The sequence below is a fragment of the Pristis pectinata genome, chromosome 38 (genome assembly GCF_009764475.1).
Source record: "Pristis pectinata isolate sPriPec2 chromosome 38, sPriPec2.1.pri, whole genome shotgun sequence".
NCBI lineage: Eukaryota > Metazoa > Chordata > Chondrichthyes > Rhinopristiformes > Pristidae > Pristis > Pristis pectinata.
In genome coordinates this window covers 2387693-2400454 of record NC_067441.1, presented here as the reverse complement: position 1 = coordinate 2400454, position 12762 = coordinate 2387693, and the positions used below count along the sequence as shown (strand labels likewise).

At 51.0% G+C, this 12762-nt stretch overlaps 1 protein-coding gene across 4 annotated transcripts in view; it reads left to right on the top strand.

The window, feature by feature from the left end:
* The window catches only part of LOC127587024 (zinc finger protein ubi-d4-like), a 45741-nt gene that overhangs the window by 9913 nt on the left and 23066 nt on the right, over positions 1–12762 (top strand). For all 4 annotated transcript variants that reach the window (XM_052045152.1, XM_052045153.1, XM_052045150.1 and 1 more), the window contains exons 2-6: positions 2546–2706; positions 4174–4281; positions 5351–5514; positions 8542–8634; positions 9291–9375. In XM_052045152.1, coding sequence (XP_051901112.1) covers positions 2546–2706; positions 4174–4281; positions 5351–5514; positions 8542–8634; positions 9291–9375 — 611 coding nt within the window. The remainder of the gene's footprint in view (positions 1–2545; positions 2707–4173; positions 4282–5350; positions 5515–8541; positions 8635–9290; positions 9376–12762) is intronic.

Below are 12762 nucleotides of genomic sequence, written 5' to 3'. Positions count from 1 at the left end.
GTTTACGTTTATCAGAGCGCCTCAGTTAAATCTCGCCTTAACCTTGCTCGCTCCAAGGAAAATAGCCTTGGCTTCTCCAGTCTCGCAGCATTAACTGAAGCTCCCAGCTCCCGTAAATCTCCCCAGCACCTGCTGCACCGCCTTGTTGTCCTATCTAAAGTGCGGCGCCCGCATTAAAAACCTCACCCAGCGGTTTCTTGAAAGGTTTTGCAATAGCTTCCACGTCTTTGTTCTGCCTGCATCCATTAATCACCGTGTCCTCCCAAGTTGAAATACTTGCATCGAGCATCCCTTGGTGCCCTTTGAACCTTCAGAAGCTGTGCCTTTTCCTTTATACTGCCTCGCCTCGATCTTTCTTTCAACATGCATCACTTCACCCTGCTCCGTATTAAATTTCAGCTGTGCTGTGCATGCCCAATTCACCAGTGGTTGCTTCAGCAGGGGCTCAGGAAGGAGCTGAGGTTCATTAACAATGCTATACACTGGGCGTGTAGTTTAAAGCTTAAGTGCACACATTAAATCCTGAGCCTAAGCCTATGTGCATTTGCCAAATGCACATTGTTTTCTCTGAGGCAATACAACTGTATTCCAGTTCCTGCAGGAGTTTAGTGGCTGAGAAGTCTTCACAAGTGGATTGGGAAGATCCCACCACTTTTGTTTGGGGTGTGGTATGTCCTTCCCAACGTACTGGGAATGCCCCCCCCCCCCCACCGCCCTCACACCTTAACTCCTGAGGATCCCTGGCCCACGCTCTCTCAATGTGTGGAAGGAGCGTGTTGGGAACCTTGAGTCCATGTAGCAGGAGCTCACCGAAGCCCTGTAGAAACTATCAGATGGCCCGCCTCCCGAGCTACCAGCCCACCCCATCAGGCACCTCCTGCTTCATCTGTGGAAGTTTCTGTCGTTGGCCTCAGAACCCACAAAACAAGCAGTGGAAACGAGTCATCCTTGACCCTCAGCGATCAGGAGGAGAAGAACTGCGATTGACAATAATCCCTTGGCCAATGTCACCACCATGACAAGTGAACCAGGACCATGGGGGTCATCAGGTTGTTAACCCGTTGCCATTTGTGGGAGCTCGCTATGGCACTTGGGACTGTCTAAGGTTGTGAAAGATGCTGTATTTCTTCATTGGAGTTGCATTGGAGCTGCAGAGAGCTCCCTGCGGTGTTTGGATAGTTATAGCTTGGAAGGCAGAGAACGATCAAGAATAGAGGCACAAGAGAGACAGCAGGTGCTGGAATCTGGAGCAACAAATGACCTGCTGGAGGGACTCAGCAGGTCGAGCAGCGTCTGTTGGGGGGGGGGAAGGAATTGTCAACGTTTCAGGTTGAGACCCTGCATCAGGTTCAGCATCCTGTAGTAAGGTTTTGACCTGAAACGTTGGCAATTCCTTCCCCCACCCTGCTGAGTTCCTCCAGCAAGTTGTTTGAAGCATCAAGAATATTTTGGAGGAAGGAGAGGTGAACAGCGTGCCGACGACGGGAAGAGCAAAGGAGGACTTGAAGGGCTCAAGGTTGAGAAGAGGGTTTTCTGGAGATGTGTTGTTGGAGGTGGGATAAACCTGGTGGAGATGCCAAGGGAGGGAACTGAAGGCTCGATTGGTGGATATAGTGACTGAAGATCAAGGCCAGGGGTTGTAGAGAGCACAATGGTGTAGAGGGAAGGTGTGACGATGTGAAGCAGAGTGGTGTGAGGTGAGGCAGGCATTGTCCTGGATGATCGCTGCTGGCTGAGTCCCTTTCACCCCGCCCCTGTGCTCACTGACCCACGCTGGCTCTCACTCAGGCAGTGCCTCTGTTTGAAAGTACTCATCCATGTGTTCAAGTCCTACCATGGCTCTCGTCTGCTCTCTCTGTAACCTTCTTCAGCCTGACCACCCTTCGAGACCTCTGCGCTCCTCCAGTCCTGGCCTCGATGTTATTCCCTGACTTCCATCGTTCCAAGATTAGTAGCCGTGACTTCTCCCCAAGTTCTGAGATTCCCTCCCTAAACCTCTCTGCCTTGCTTTCTCTGTCTTGTTACTTCAAGCTTACTTGTCATGGAATGTAGAACAGGCCCTTCGGCCCACCATGTCTGTGCCGAGCACGATGCCAAATTAAACTAATCTCTTCTGCCTGCACGTGATCCATCTCCCTCCATTCCCTGTATATCCACGTGCCTGTCTAAAAGCCTCTTGAACGCCACTATCGTATCTGCTTCCACCACCACCCCTGGCAGCCCGTTCCAGGCACCCACCACTGCTTAAAAAAAAACTTGTCCCGCATATCTCCTTTAAACTTTCCCAACTGTCCTAATATCTCTTTTTGTTCATTGCTCCTGTCAGGGGTGTTTTGCTGTGTTGAAGGCGGTGCATAAGTGAGATGAGATTAGGTTGACAGCAATACTGCTGTGGGGCATACAAAAACAGTGACCCACAACCTGACGTCAGGTGAAGCTGCTGACACATTAATCCACAGCTGCCGGGAAACTGCCCGCCGTCCCGTAATGCCTTGTCCCTCTCCGATGCCAATCCTCAATCAATTGTCCCGCTCTCTCCCTGCAGCATCGGCGAGCAGTACTACAAGGATGCAATCGAGCAGTGCCACAACTACAACGCCAGGCTCTGCGCGGAGAGGAGCGTGCGCCTCCCCTTCCTCGACTCGCAGACCGGAGTGGCCCAGAGCAACTGCTACATCTGGATGGAGAAACGGCACCGGGGGCCAGGTAAGGACAGCTGGGCTGCCATCCACAACACGACCCCTCCCTCGTCCATCCTGAGTCGTTCAGGCCCCAGATTGGCCACTCCCAGGGAACTTGTAGTAAGGGTTGGAACAGTGATCACTAAAGCCTATCAGACAAGCAGTGAAATGGGTTCTAAGTAGATAAGATATCTTTATTAGTCACACGTACATCGAAACACACAGTGAAATGCATCTTTTTGCATAGTGTTCTGGGGGCAGCCTGCAAGTGTTGCCACGCTTCCAGTGCCAACATAGCATGCCCACAACTTCCTAACCTGTATGTCTTTGGAATGTGGGAGGAAACCGGAGCACCCGGAGGAAACTCACGCAGACACGGGGAGAACGTACAAATTCCTTACAGACAGCGGCCGGAATTGAACCTGGGTCACTGGCGCTGTAATAGCGTTACTCTAACCGCTACACTACCGTGCCTGCCTCACGATTAAACATTAATTGTTGGACTTTATCTCGGTATAGCTGGAACACAATTTGGAGGCAGGACTGTCAGACTCTTATAAACACCCCTCAGTTCTGGGCTGGGTGGATATGTTGGTGCAACAAACAATCCTCTGGAGGAACTCAGCAGGTCAAGCAACATCTGTGGGGGGGAAGAATTGTCAACGTTTACATCAGTCCTGATGCAGGGTTTCGACCTGAAATGTTGACAATCCCTTCCCCCCACAGATGCTGCTCGACCCGCTGAGTTCCTCCAGAAGATCCTTTGTTGCTCCAGATTCAAGCATCTACTGTCTCTGTGGATATATTGGCCTTGGAACAGAGGAAGTGGGACTGCATGGGTTCACCGGGATTTAAGGAGTTAAACTTTCTGGGCTTGAAGTCAGACTGTTGTGATCTAAATGTGGTGTTTAGAACAGATGACAGAGGAACTCTTTCTTCTGGTGGTTGGGGAGATGAAGGGGACGGTTGGGAGTGCAGAACGAGCAGATTGAAGCAGGGTGGTTCGGAAGTGGGAGTACTTGCCCACACAGAGGGGTGGGGGGTGGGAATTCTCCCCACCACTCCCCAGAGACGACCGATGAGGGCAGGGTCACGGGTGAATTGGGTATTGGAGGTACGTAGCCAAGGCGGGTAAATGTGAAGAAGGTACAGATTACCATTGAGTTCAAAATCCCACCGTGATGAGCCAAATGATCTCTCTCTTCCAAGTCACGGTTACTGTATCGATGGAGAGAGGCCATTCAGCCTGTCGAGTGTTGTGCAACATTCATTAAGTTGCAAAGCTGTGCCCATAACGCCATCAAGTAGCAAAGTCACTGATTTAAAATGACCCAACATCAGTTGCCACCCGCAGGAAGGAGTCTGAGGCTTCCCTCTCAGTGGTGGCGGAGGTTGCCACAGGGTTGTCAGTGGGATCGGGTTGGGCAGGCCGTGGGAGATGTTCCTCATTCTCACTCTGGGATGTTGTTGCATTTTCCCCCTCGTGCTGCAGGGATGGCTCCTGGCCAACTCTACACCTACCCTGCCCGCCGCTGGAGGAAGAAGAGGAGAGCCCACCCACCAGAGGACCCCCACCTCAGCTTCGCAGCCCTCAAGCCAGGTAGTGTAGGGCGCGGAAATCCTGCCCGCCTGCCTTTCTGTTCAGAGCCTGGTTAAATAATGCATGTGAAGGAGCCCAGAGAGAGCCAAGCGACCCCACAGAACAATTTTAATGGGTCTGGCGCAGAGCCAGTTGCCGTGGGTACGCTGCACCAACCATTCCCAGATGAGTGACGTTGCCACGGTAACAAACGTCAGACTTGGCCCATGTGATGCACAAGATCCTGAGTTTTAGCTCTCCCCTTTCGGTTGCCTGGAGGCTGTGCCCATGTATTGCAGCAGTGTGGGACATGGATAGTTTGCCAATTAATTGAACAAGGGGGCATCAAGGACTTGCCAAACCGAATGGCATTTCTGACTCTGAATGGCTTGAACATCACGGAGACACTGAAGCAATCCATTTAACCCATACCTACATCACCAGTTAGCTCTCAAACTTCAACTGGTACCTTTTCTGCTGCTGTTTGCCCTGGTGTGAGCACCTGTTCGCCCTCCTTCCATCTCCCAAAACTTTTACCCCACCTCTACAGGCTTGCTGTATGTAGCCTAATGTCCCGTCCTTATTAATCTCTCACCCCCAACCTCTCCAATCCTAGTGTACGAAACTGTACTGTCCCTGCCCTGAGAGTGTTTGAGGGAGCAGTGCAGTGGGAGTTTGACTCTGTGCCTAACCCTGGGGGTATTTGATGGGACGGTGCAGAGGGAGCTTCACTCTGTGTCTGACCCCGGGAGTGTGTGATGGGATGGTGTGGAGGGAGCTTCACCCTGTGTCTGACCTCGGGAGTGTGTGATGGGACGGTGCAGAGGGAGCTTCACTCTGTGTCTGACCCCGGGAGTGTGTGATGGGACGGCGTGGAGGGAGCTTCACTCTGTGTCTGACCCAGGGAATGTGTAATGGGGCGGCGTAGAGGGAGCTTCACCCTGTGTCTGACCCACGTGGTCCCTGCCCTGGAAGGGTTTGACGTCAGGAGTTCAGAGTACAGCCTCTCTCCACCCCCCACATTAACTGAACACAAGATCTTCAAAGGAATATTTTACGAGCCCTCGGTGGTGGTCCCTTTAATCTCCAGATCTGGACTTAGGAGTGAAGAAGGACAGCCTTGTGCCGCCTGATGGCAGCAGCTTGGAAGCCTTGCTGCGTGGGGAGGCGCTGGATAAACAGAGAGGGATGTCCGATCACAGGGATGACGACAGCCTTAATGACTACCCAGTGAACAACAGCAGGGCACGGAAGGTTGGCAAGCATTTTGTCTGTGTTTCATCCACTCATTGGTATTTTCATTGTTAACTGTCAACGCACTTGGTACCCTGACACTGATGTCTCAAATAATAAGTGGGGAGTAATATTCATGCCATAACTGTGCCGGACGGCGAACACCTTCAATGAGTGAGAGTCTAACCATCTACCCTTGGCATTGCCACCAACAAGACCCCCTCACCATCAACGTCCTAGAAGTCAAGTTTAAGAGCCACGAGGTAATGATGCAGCTCTACAAAACTCTGGTTAGACCACACTTGGAGCACTGTGTCCAGTTCTGGTCGCCTCATTATAGGAAGGATGTGGAAGCGTTGGAAAGGGTGCAGAGGAGATTTACCAGGATGCTGCCTGGTTTGGAGAGGATGCATTATGAGGAGAGACTAAGGGAGCTCGGGCTTTACTCTTTGGAGAGGAGGAGGATGAGGGAGACATGATAGAGGTGTACAAAATATTAAGAGGAATAGATAGAGTGGACAGCCAGCGCCTCTTTCCCAGGGCACCAATGCTCAATACAAGAGGATATGGCTTTAAAGTAATGGGTGGGAAGTTCAAGGGAGATATCAGAGGAAGGTTTTTCACCCAGAGAGTGGTTGGGGCATGGAATGCGCTGCCTGGGGTGGTGGTGGAGGCAGGTACATTGATCAAATTCAAGAGATTGCTAGATAAGCATATGGAGGAATTTAAAATAGAGGGATATGTGGGAGGAAGGGGTTAGATAGTCTTAGGCGAGGTTTAAAGGTCGGCACAACATTGTGGGCCGAAGGGCCTGTATTGTGCTGTACTGGTCTATGATTTCAACACTGATCAGAAAATCCAGTGGTTGGCTCAAAGGCTTTCCACCACTTACTCAGGGGTGTCACTTGTGGTGGAGTCCTCTCCACTTGCTTGGATGAATGCCACTCCCAACAGCTCACAAGAAGCCCCACTTCATCCAGTGCATGGAAACCCACTTGATTAGTACCCATTCAATCACTCTAAGCATTCGCTTCCTCCAGCATCAGTGCACTGTGGCTGCAATGTGTGCCTTCTTGGAAAAGCCCCTCCGTTCCTTGCAGAGTTTGTTCTTAACAGCACATCCCAAGACTTCCACCACCAAGAAGGGCAAAGTCAGCAGGCCATTGGGAATGCAGGCTCCCCTCTTTGTTTCACACCATCCTGACTTGGAAATATATCACCGTTCCTTAGGTATAAGTCCTGGAAACCTCTTCCCAACGTCACCAGAAGGATCTACAGATTGCTGGGCCTTGGAACTCAATGTAATTGTGGCTGATCTGCCCCAGGCCCCATCTCCTCCTGTGCCAGTTCCGCATCGCCCTCAATTCCCTGATCTTCCAAAAATCTATCTACCCCCCAACTTTAAGTACCACCTCAATAATCCAACCTCTACAAGACCGATATTTATTGACAATTCCTCCTTGCCTATGGGAAGATGGTTATGTGCTGCTCTGAAGACTTGTGTGAATGCAAGAAGAGTTGTCAGGGTTGCGTTATTTGTTCCTTGAAGATGATGCAAAATCGACAGGGAGTCAGGGGCATGGGGTCATTTACATCCCTGAGGAGGGTATCAAGGCTGTGGCCTGATAACCCGCCGAAAGATAGTACCTCCAGCAGCACTGCCCTCTGCCCTCACCTCCCACCCTCTCTCCATCTGCACAGCAGTACTCCTGTGCTGCATCAGACACATTTGCAAGGATTGCGAGCTGTCGAATGCAAACCAGAGCTTCGTGACTTAGAACATCGAACAGGACAGCACAGGAACAGGCCCTTTGGCCCACGATGTCTGTGCCGACCATGATGCCAAATTAAACTAATTCCTTCTGCCTGTACATGATCCATATCTCTCCATTCCCTGCATATTCACATTGTCTGTCTAAAAGCCTCTTAATCACCTCTATCGTATCTGCTTTCAACACCACCCCTCGCAGTGCATTACAGGCACCCACCACTCTCTGTGTGGGAAAAAAATTTTGCCCCATACATCACCTTTAAACTTTACCCCTCTCACCCTAAAGCTATGACCGTCTATCTGTGCCTCTCATAATTTTATGAACTTCTATCAGTTCCCTGCTCAACCTTCGACGCTCCAGAGAAAACAATCTAAATTTGTCCGACCTCTCCTTGTAGCTAATGAGCTTCAATCCAGGCAGCATCCTGGTGAACCTCTTCTGCACCCTCTCCAAAGTATCCACACCCTCCCTGTAACAGACCGACCAGAACTGCACACAATACTCCAAGTGTGGCCTGACCAAAATTTTTATACAACTGCAACATGACTTCCTGACCCTCATACTCTATGCTCCCAGTGATGAAGGCAAATCATGCGCTTTCTTTACCACTCTATCTACTTGTATTGCAACTTTCAGGTAGACTTGTTCCATCGTATATGGATCTGTCAAAGTGTAAGAGCAATAAGGAGTGCTCCTGACCAGCACACAGACACCCCATTAAACTGGTGTAAACTTTAATGCTCATAAATGGGAAATCAGATTGGGTGGCATTTTACCGAGTGAGGGGAGAGTGGGATTGCACCGTGTGAGATATTGAAAGATAAGATAGTCACATGTACATCGAAACACACAGTGAAATGCATCTTTTGTGTAGAGTGTTCTGGGGGCAGCCCGCAAGTGTCGTCACGCTTCCAGCGCCAACATAGCATGCCCACAACTTCCTAACCTATACGTCTTTGGAATGTGGGAGGAAACCGGAGCACCCGGAGGAAACCCACGCAGACACGGGGAGAACGTACAAACTCCTTACAGGCAGCGGCCGAAATTGAACCCGGGTCGCCGGCCTGGGATTGGACTGCACGGGATATTGAAGGGGACAGGGTGCAAGGACGTGGTGGGAATTAGAGGTTGTGGAGAATGAAAGAGTGTGATTCAACTGGCTGGAATGTTGAAGAGAGAGAGAAAGACAGGTCAAAGACTTGTTTGGCAATGACCTGTTTGGGTGTTGGATCATCGTGGGGCAGAGTGGTGCTTGACTTTCTGGTCCTGCTTGCAGAGAATCCTGGATCCTGATGACTTTCTGGATGATCTGGACGACGAGGATTATGAGGAAGACCTCCCAAAGCGCCGAAGCAAAGGGCGAGCCAAGGTAAGCTGCTGTTCCCGGGGCAGTGCACTGGTGATGGGTGCCGCATCATCACCTTCTGAGCGACCAGGCAGTTGAGGTGATGCTCATACTATCCACTGTGGTTTCACCTAATCACCAGCCATCATCCTTTAGACCCAACTCCTGCCGTCTACTGGTCCCAGCTCTGCCCGCTGCTCCTGTTGTGGTTGCTGTTATCGGAGGCTCCAACCTGATTGAGTTTGTGGCCTTGCTCTGTAATCTCCTCCCAAGTCTTATGCGCTTCTTCAGTTCTGGCCTCTTGCTGATCCCCCTTCTTCCCCTCCCACTATTTTCCATTGCTTTTCCAATGACAGCTGGCTCTGAAGTACCTCCTCTAAGCGTCTCTCTCCTTTTGAACACCCCTTAAAACTGACACCGTTGACCGAGCTTTCGTCAGATTCCTCGTTCATCTTTTAAGTGCTCCGGGACGTTTTACATTATTGAGAACTCTGTCTAAAAGCAGGCTGCTTCCCCTGACTGTCTTGCTGAACTCGCCATGACTCCCAATTTATCTACATCCTTATGCATAATTTAAAAATTAAAAGCTCGAGCCATCCGTCCCTTGAGAGGAGCTTTCAAAGCCCGTTTTGATGGGAATTGCTCAGGGCAGCTTGGTCTTGTGTGTCTCGCCCCGGCAGGGAAAAGGAGTCGGCAGGAGCGCGAGGAAGAAAGCGATGGATGCGGCTGCCATCGAGGACCGTGAGAAGCCATATGCCTGTGACAGTAAGTACTCCGGCTTGGCACGTGACGGCTGCCTCTCTTGCTGCGTTTGCCTGTAATTAACTTTTTCTCTTCCTCTGCATAATTCAAGCTCTCTCTCTCTCATTACCCTGATGTAATGCTCTCTCTCCTTGATTTCTCTCTCTGCCTCTCTCCTCCCCGCTCATCCCAATCCTGGTTCCTTCTCCCCCATCTCCACTCCCTTCCATCTCCACCCCCACCACCCTAGTACCCTTTCCTTCCTCCTCGGCTCCCTCCTCTTCCCTTTCCCCGTCACTCCCCCTTCACTGTGAGAGGAAGGTTGTGCTGGCCCTGTGTGCGTGCCCTGGTAGTGGGACTGAGTAGCCTGCACAGAGGCAGATGAGAATCCCAGTCAATCTTGGCAGCAGCCATGTGGTTCTGGTGCTCCCACTGCTGGTACCTGGAGTACAGAGAAATGGTGCCGGCTTTGGAGTGTTGCTTGCCCGGATCTGCTCCCCACCTCCCCACTTGTAAAGTGCACAGACGTTCGGGGTGGGGACTGAGAGTGTATTAAGGCACGGCACCGCTTGGTCTTTGGCTGGGCACGGCACACTGATGGCTTCTATATGCAGGCTGTCTGGGAGCCCCGAGTCCCCAGTGCTTCCAGCCAGTCCAGTTAGCAGCGCCTCATGACTGATGATCAACGCCTCTGCGGTTATACCACTAATCTGTCAAGTGGGTTCAAATCCCACCAGGGACAGTGTGGAGTTTGTTGCTCCAGATTCCAGCATCTGCAGTTGCTTGCGTCTCCTGGAGAATTATAAGAATCACTGAACCACTCAGTTTGTCATAAATCCCAACTGGGTTACGAATGCCTCTCCTTGGAGATGAGATCCAGCCGTGTTCTGACACGCTCCAACGTGGTGAGTGCCTGGTGAAGTGTTCATTGTACCAAACAGGCAGGCAGAGATTTGAACCAGCAGCACCCCGCTGTGGTCTATGCACTACGTGCCGAGATCCCCAGCCAGAGAATGAATAAAAGAAAATTTGCCAGGGGGTAATTGGCCCTTTGGTGACTCCAGGTTCCAAATGACTAAACATTCAGTTTAATCATGAGGTTTATTTAGTGCACTGATTAACCAGCATGCAGCCGGTGGCACAGAAAAGACAGACCATTCATTTGCATTGTTGCAAGGTGGATCTCTTTTTGGTGGGGTTTGACGAACCCTTTGTTCCTGAAGCCATCCTTAGTTCCTTCCTCCTGGCTGGGGGCTCTGCTTCTTGGCCGGCTGCTCCATTTGGTTCCATCGGCTGGCGGCTGACTTTGAGTTGACACACACCTGGCTTGGGACCGAGCAAGGCAGCCCCCACCGGCTCCTCTTCTTCCAGCCCACACCTCCCCCCCCCCCCCCCCCCCCCCCCCATTAGAGATGTCGTGCATCCTTCTGCACATAAACACGCAAATCATGCCAGCTGTTTCTACATGGGAAAAGGTTCGGAAGTGGTGCAGGTAGAATGTAGGAGTGGGACTGGTAGTACACAACCTCTGTTCCACCATCTAGTAAAATAGTGGCTGCTGGGATCTCGACCTTGACCTCGTTTTCCCTGACTGATCCACTTCACACTTGATTCACCAGTGTTCAGTCTCAGCTGTGGATATATTCGGTGACTAGACACCCACGGCTCTCTCAGGGAGGGAATTCCAAAGATTCACAGCCCTCTGAGAGGAGAAACTACTCCCTCACCTTCGTCTTATCCTGGCACTCTCCCCTCTGGCTTCAGAAACCTCTGCACCACATTCACCCCGCGAGAGTTGACTGCTGCACAGCCTGCAATAGCATTAGAAAGAAGTTATTGCCTCCTGGAGAAGACCCACCAGCTGTGACTTGGACTCCTGAGGCTCTACCTTGAAGAAGGACTCCATACATTTCCTGAGCGTTGTTCCCCTACAAACCAGGATTGATTGGCCTCTCAAATCATCCTTGGTATTCCTGACTCTGGGGAGAGGCCAGGTGTGCGCTGGGGAGGGTCCCACCCCCTGAGATGTAACCCAGGTAACATTGCAGGCTTCTCCTTTTAAGGAGTTGGGTCACTACTGGGAATTCCTTGGAATCCCCCGCGGTCCCACAGGAAGCTAGTCTGCCGGGTATATTTCTGTTTTTTTTTTGTGAGCATTCTAACTAAATCACTAATGAAGCCTGTCGGATACCTGTAATCGTTAGTGCCTCACTCCTCCCACCACCGACAGGGCGTCCCGCAGCCCACCTTGAGAACCACTGCCACACGACATCTTCAATAACCTTTGCAATATCTGTACAAACCCCACGTAAACACGGGTGCTGGCACTCCACACTGGGTTAGAGATAGCAACCAATGCAGAATCAGGAGCGGTATGTCATACAGAATCAGGTTTATTAGCACTGACGTACAATGTGAAATCTGATGTTTTGCGGCAGCAGTACAGTGCAAGGCATAAAAATTACTGTAAGTTACAAAAATAAATAAATAGTGCAAAAGAGGAATAACGAGGAGGTGTTCATGGGTTCACGGACTGTTCAGAAATCTGATGGCGGAGAGGAAGAAGCTGTTCCCGAATCATCGAGTGTGGGTCTTCAGGCTCCTGTACCTCCTCCCCAATGGTAGTAACAAGAAGAGGGCATGTCCCGGATGGTGAGGGTCCTCAGTGATGGATGCTGCCTTTTTGAGGCACCACCTCTTGAAGATGTCCTTGATGGCGGGGAGGGTTGTGCCCGTGACGGAGCTGGCTGAGTCTACAACCCTCTGCGGCCTCTTTCGATCGTGCACATTGGAGCCTCCATACCAGGCGGTGATGCAACCAGTCAGAATGCTCTCCACCGTACATCTGTAGAAATTTGCAAGAGTCTTTGGTGACATACCAAATCTCCTCAAACTCCTAATGAAGTAGAGCCACGGGTGTGCCGCCTTCGTGATTGCATCAATGTGTTGGGCCCAAGATAGATCCTCTGAGATGTTGACGCCCAGGAACTTGAAGCTGCTCACCCTTTCTGCCGCTGACCCCTCAATGAGGACTGGTGTGTGTTCTCCCGACTTCCCCTTCCTGACGTCCACAATCCATTCCTTGGTCTTGCTGAGGTTGAGTGCGAGGTTGTTGTTGTGACACCACTCAACCAGCCGATCTACCTCAGTCCTGTACACCTCCTCGTCACCATCTGAGATTCCGCCAACAACAGTGTCATCAGTGAATTTATAGCTATCGTGATAACCCATAAATCAGAAGATAACTCATGCACTGTCCCTGATAGCCTGTGCAATGTTAGTGATACAGCTTGTACTGTACTGTATCACTAATAACTTGACAACATTGATGCAGTCCTACACAGATCCAATATACTCAGTGCACTGACTGCCTCTTTAATACTGCCAGTAGTAAAATAACTTACGCGGTAA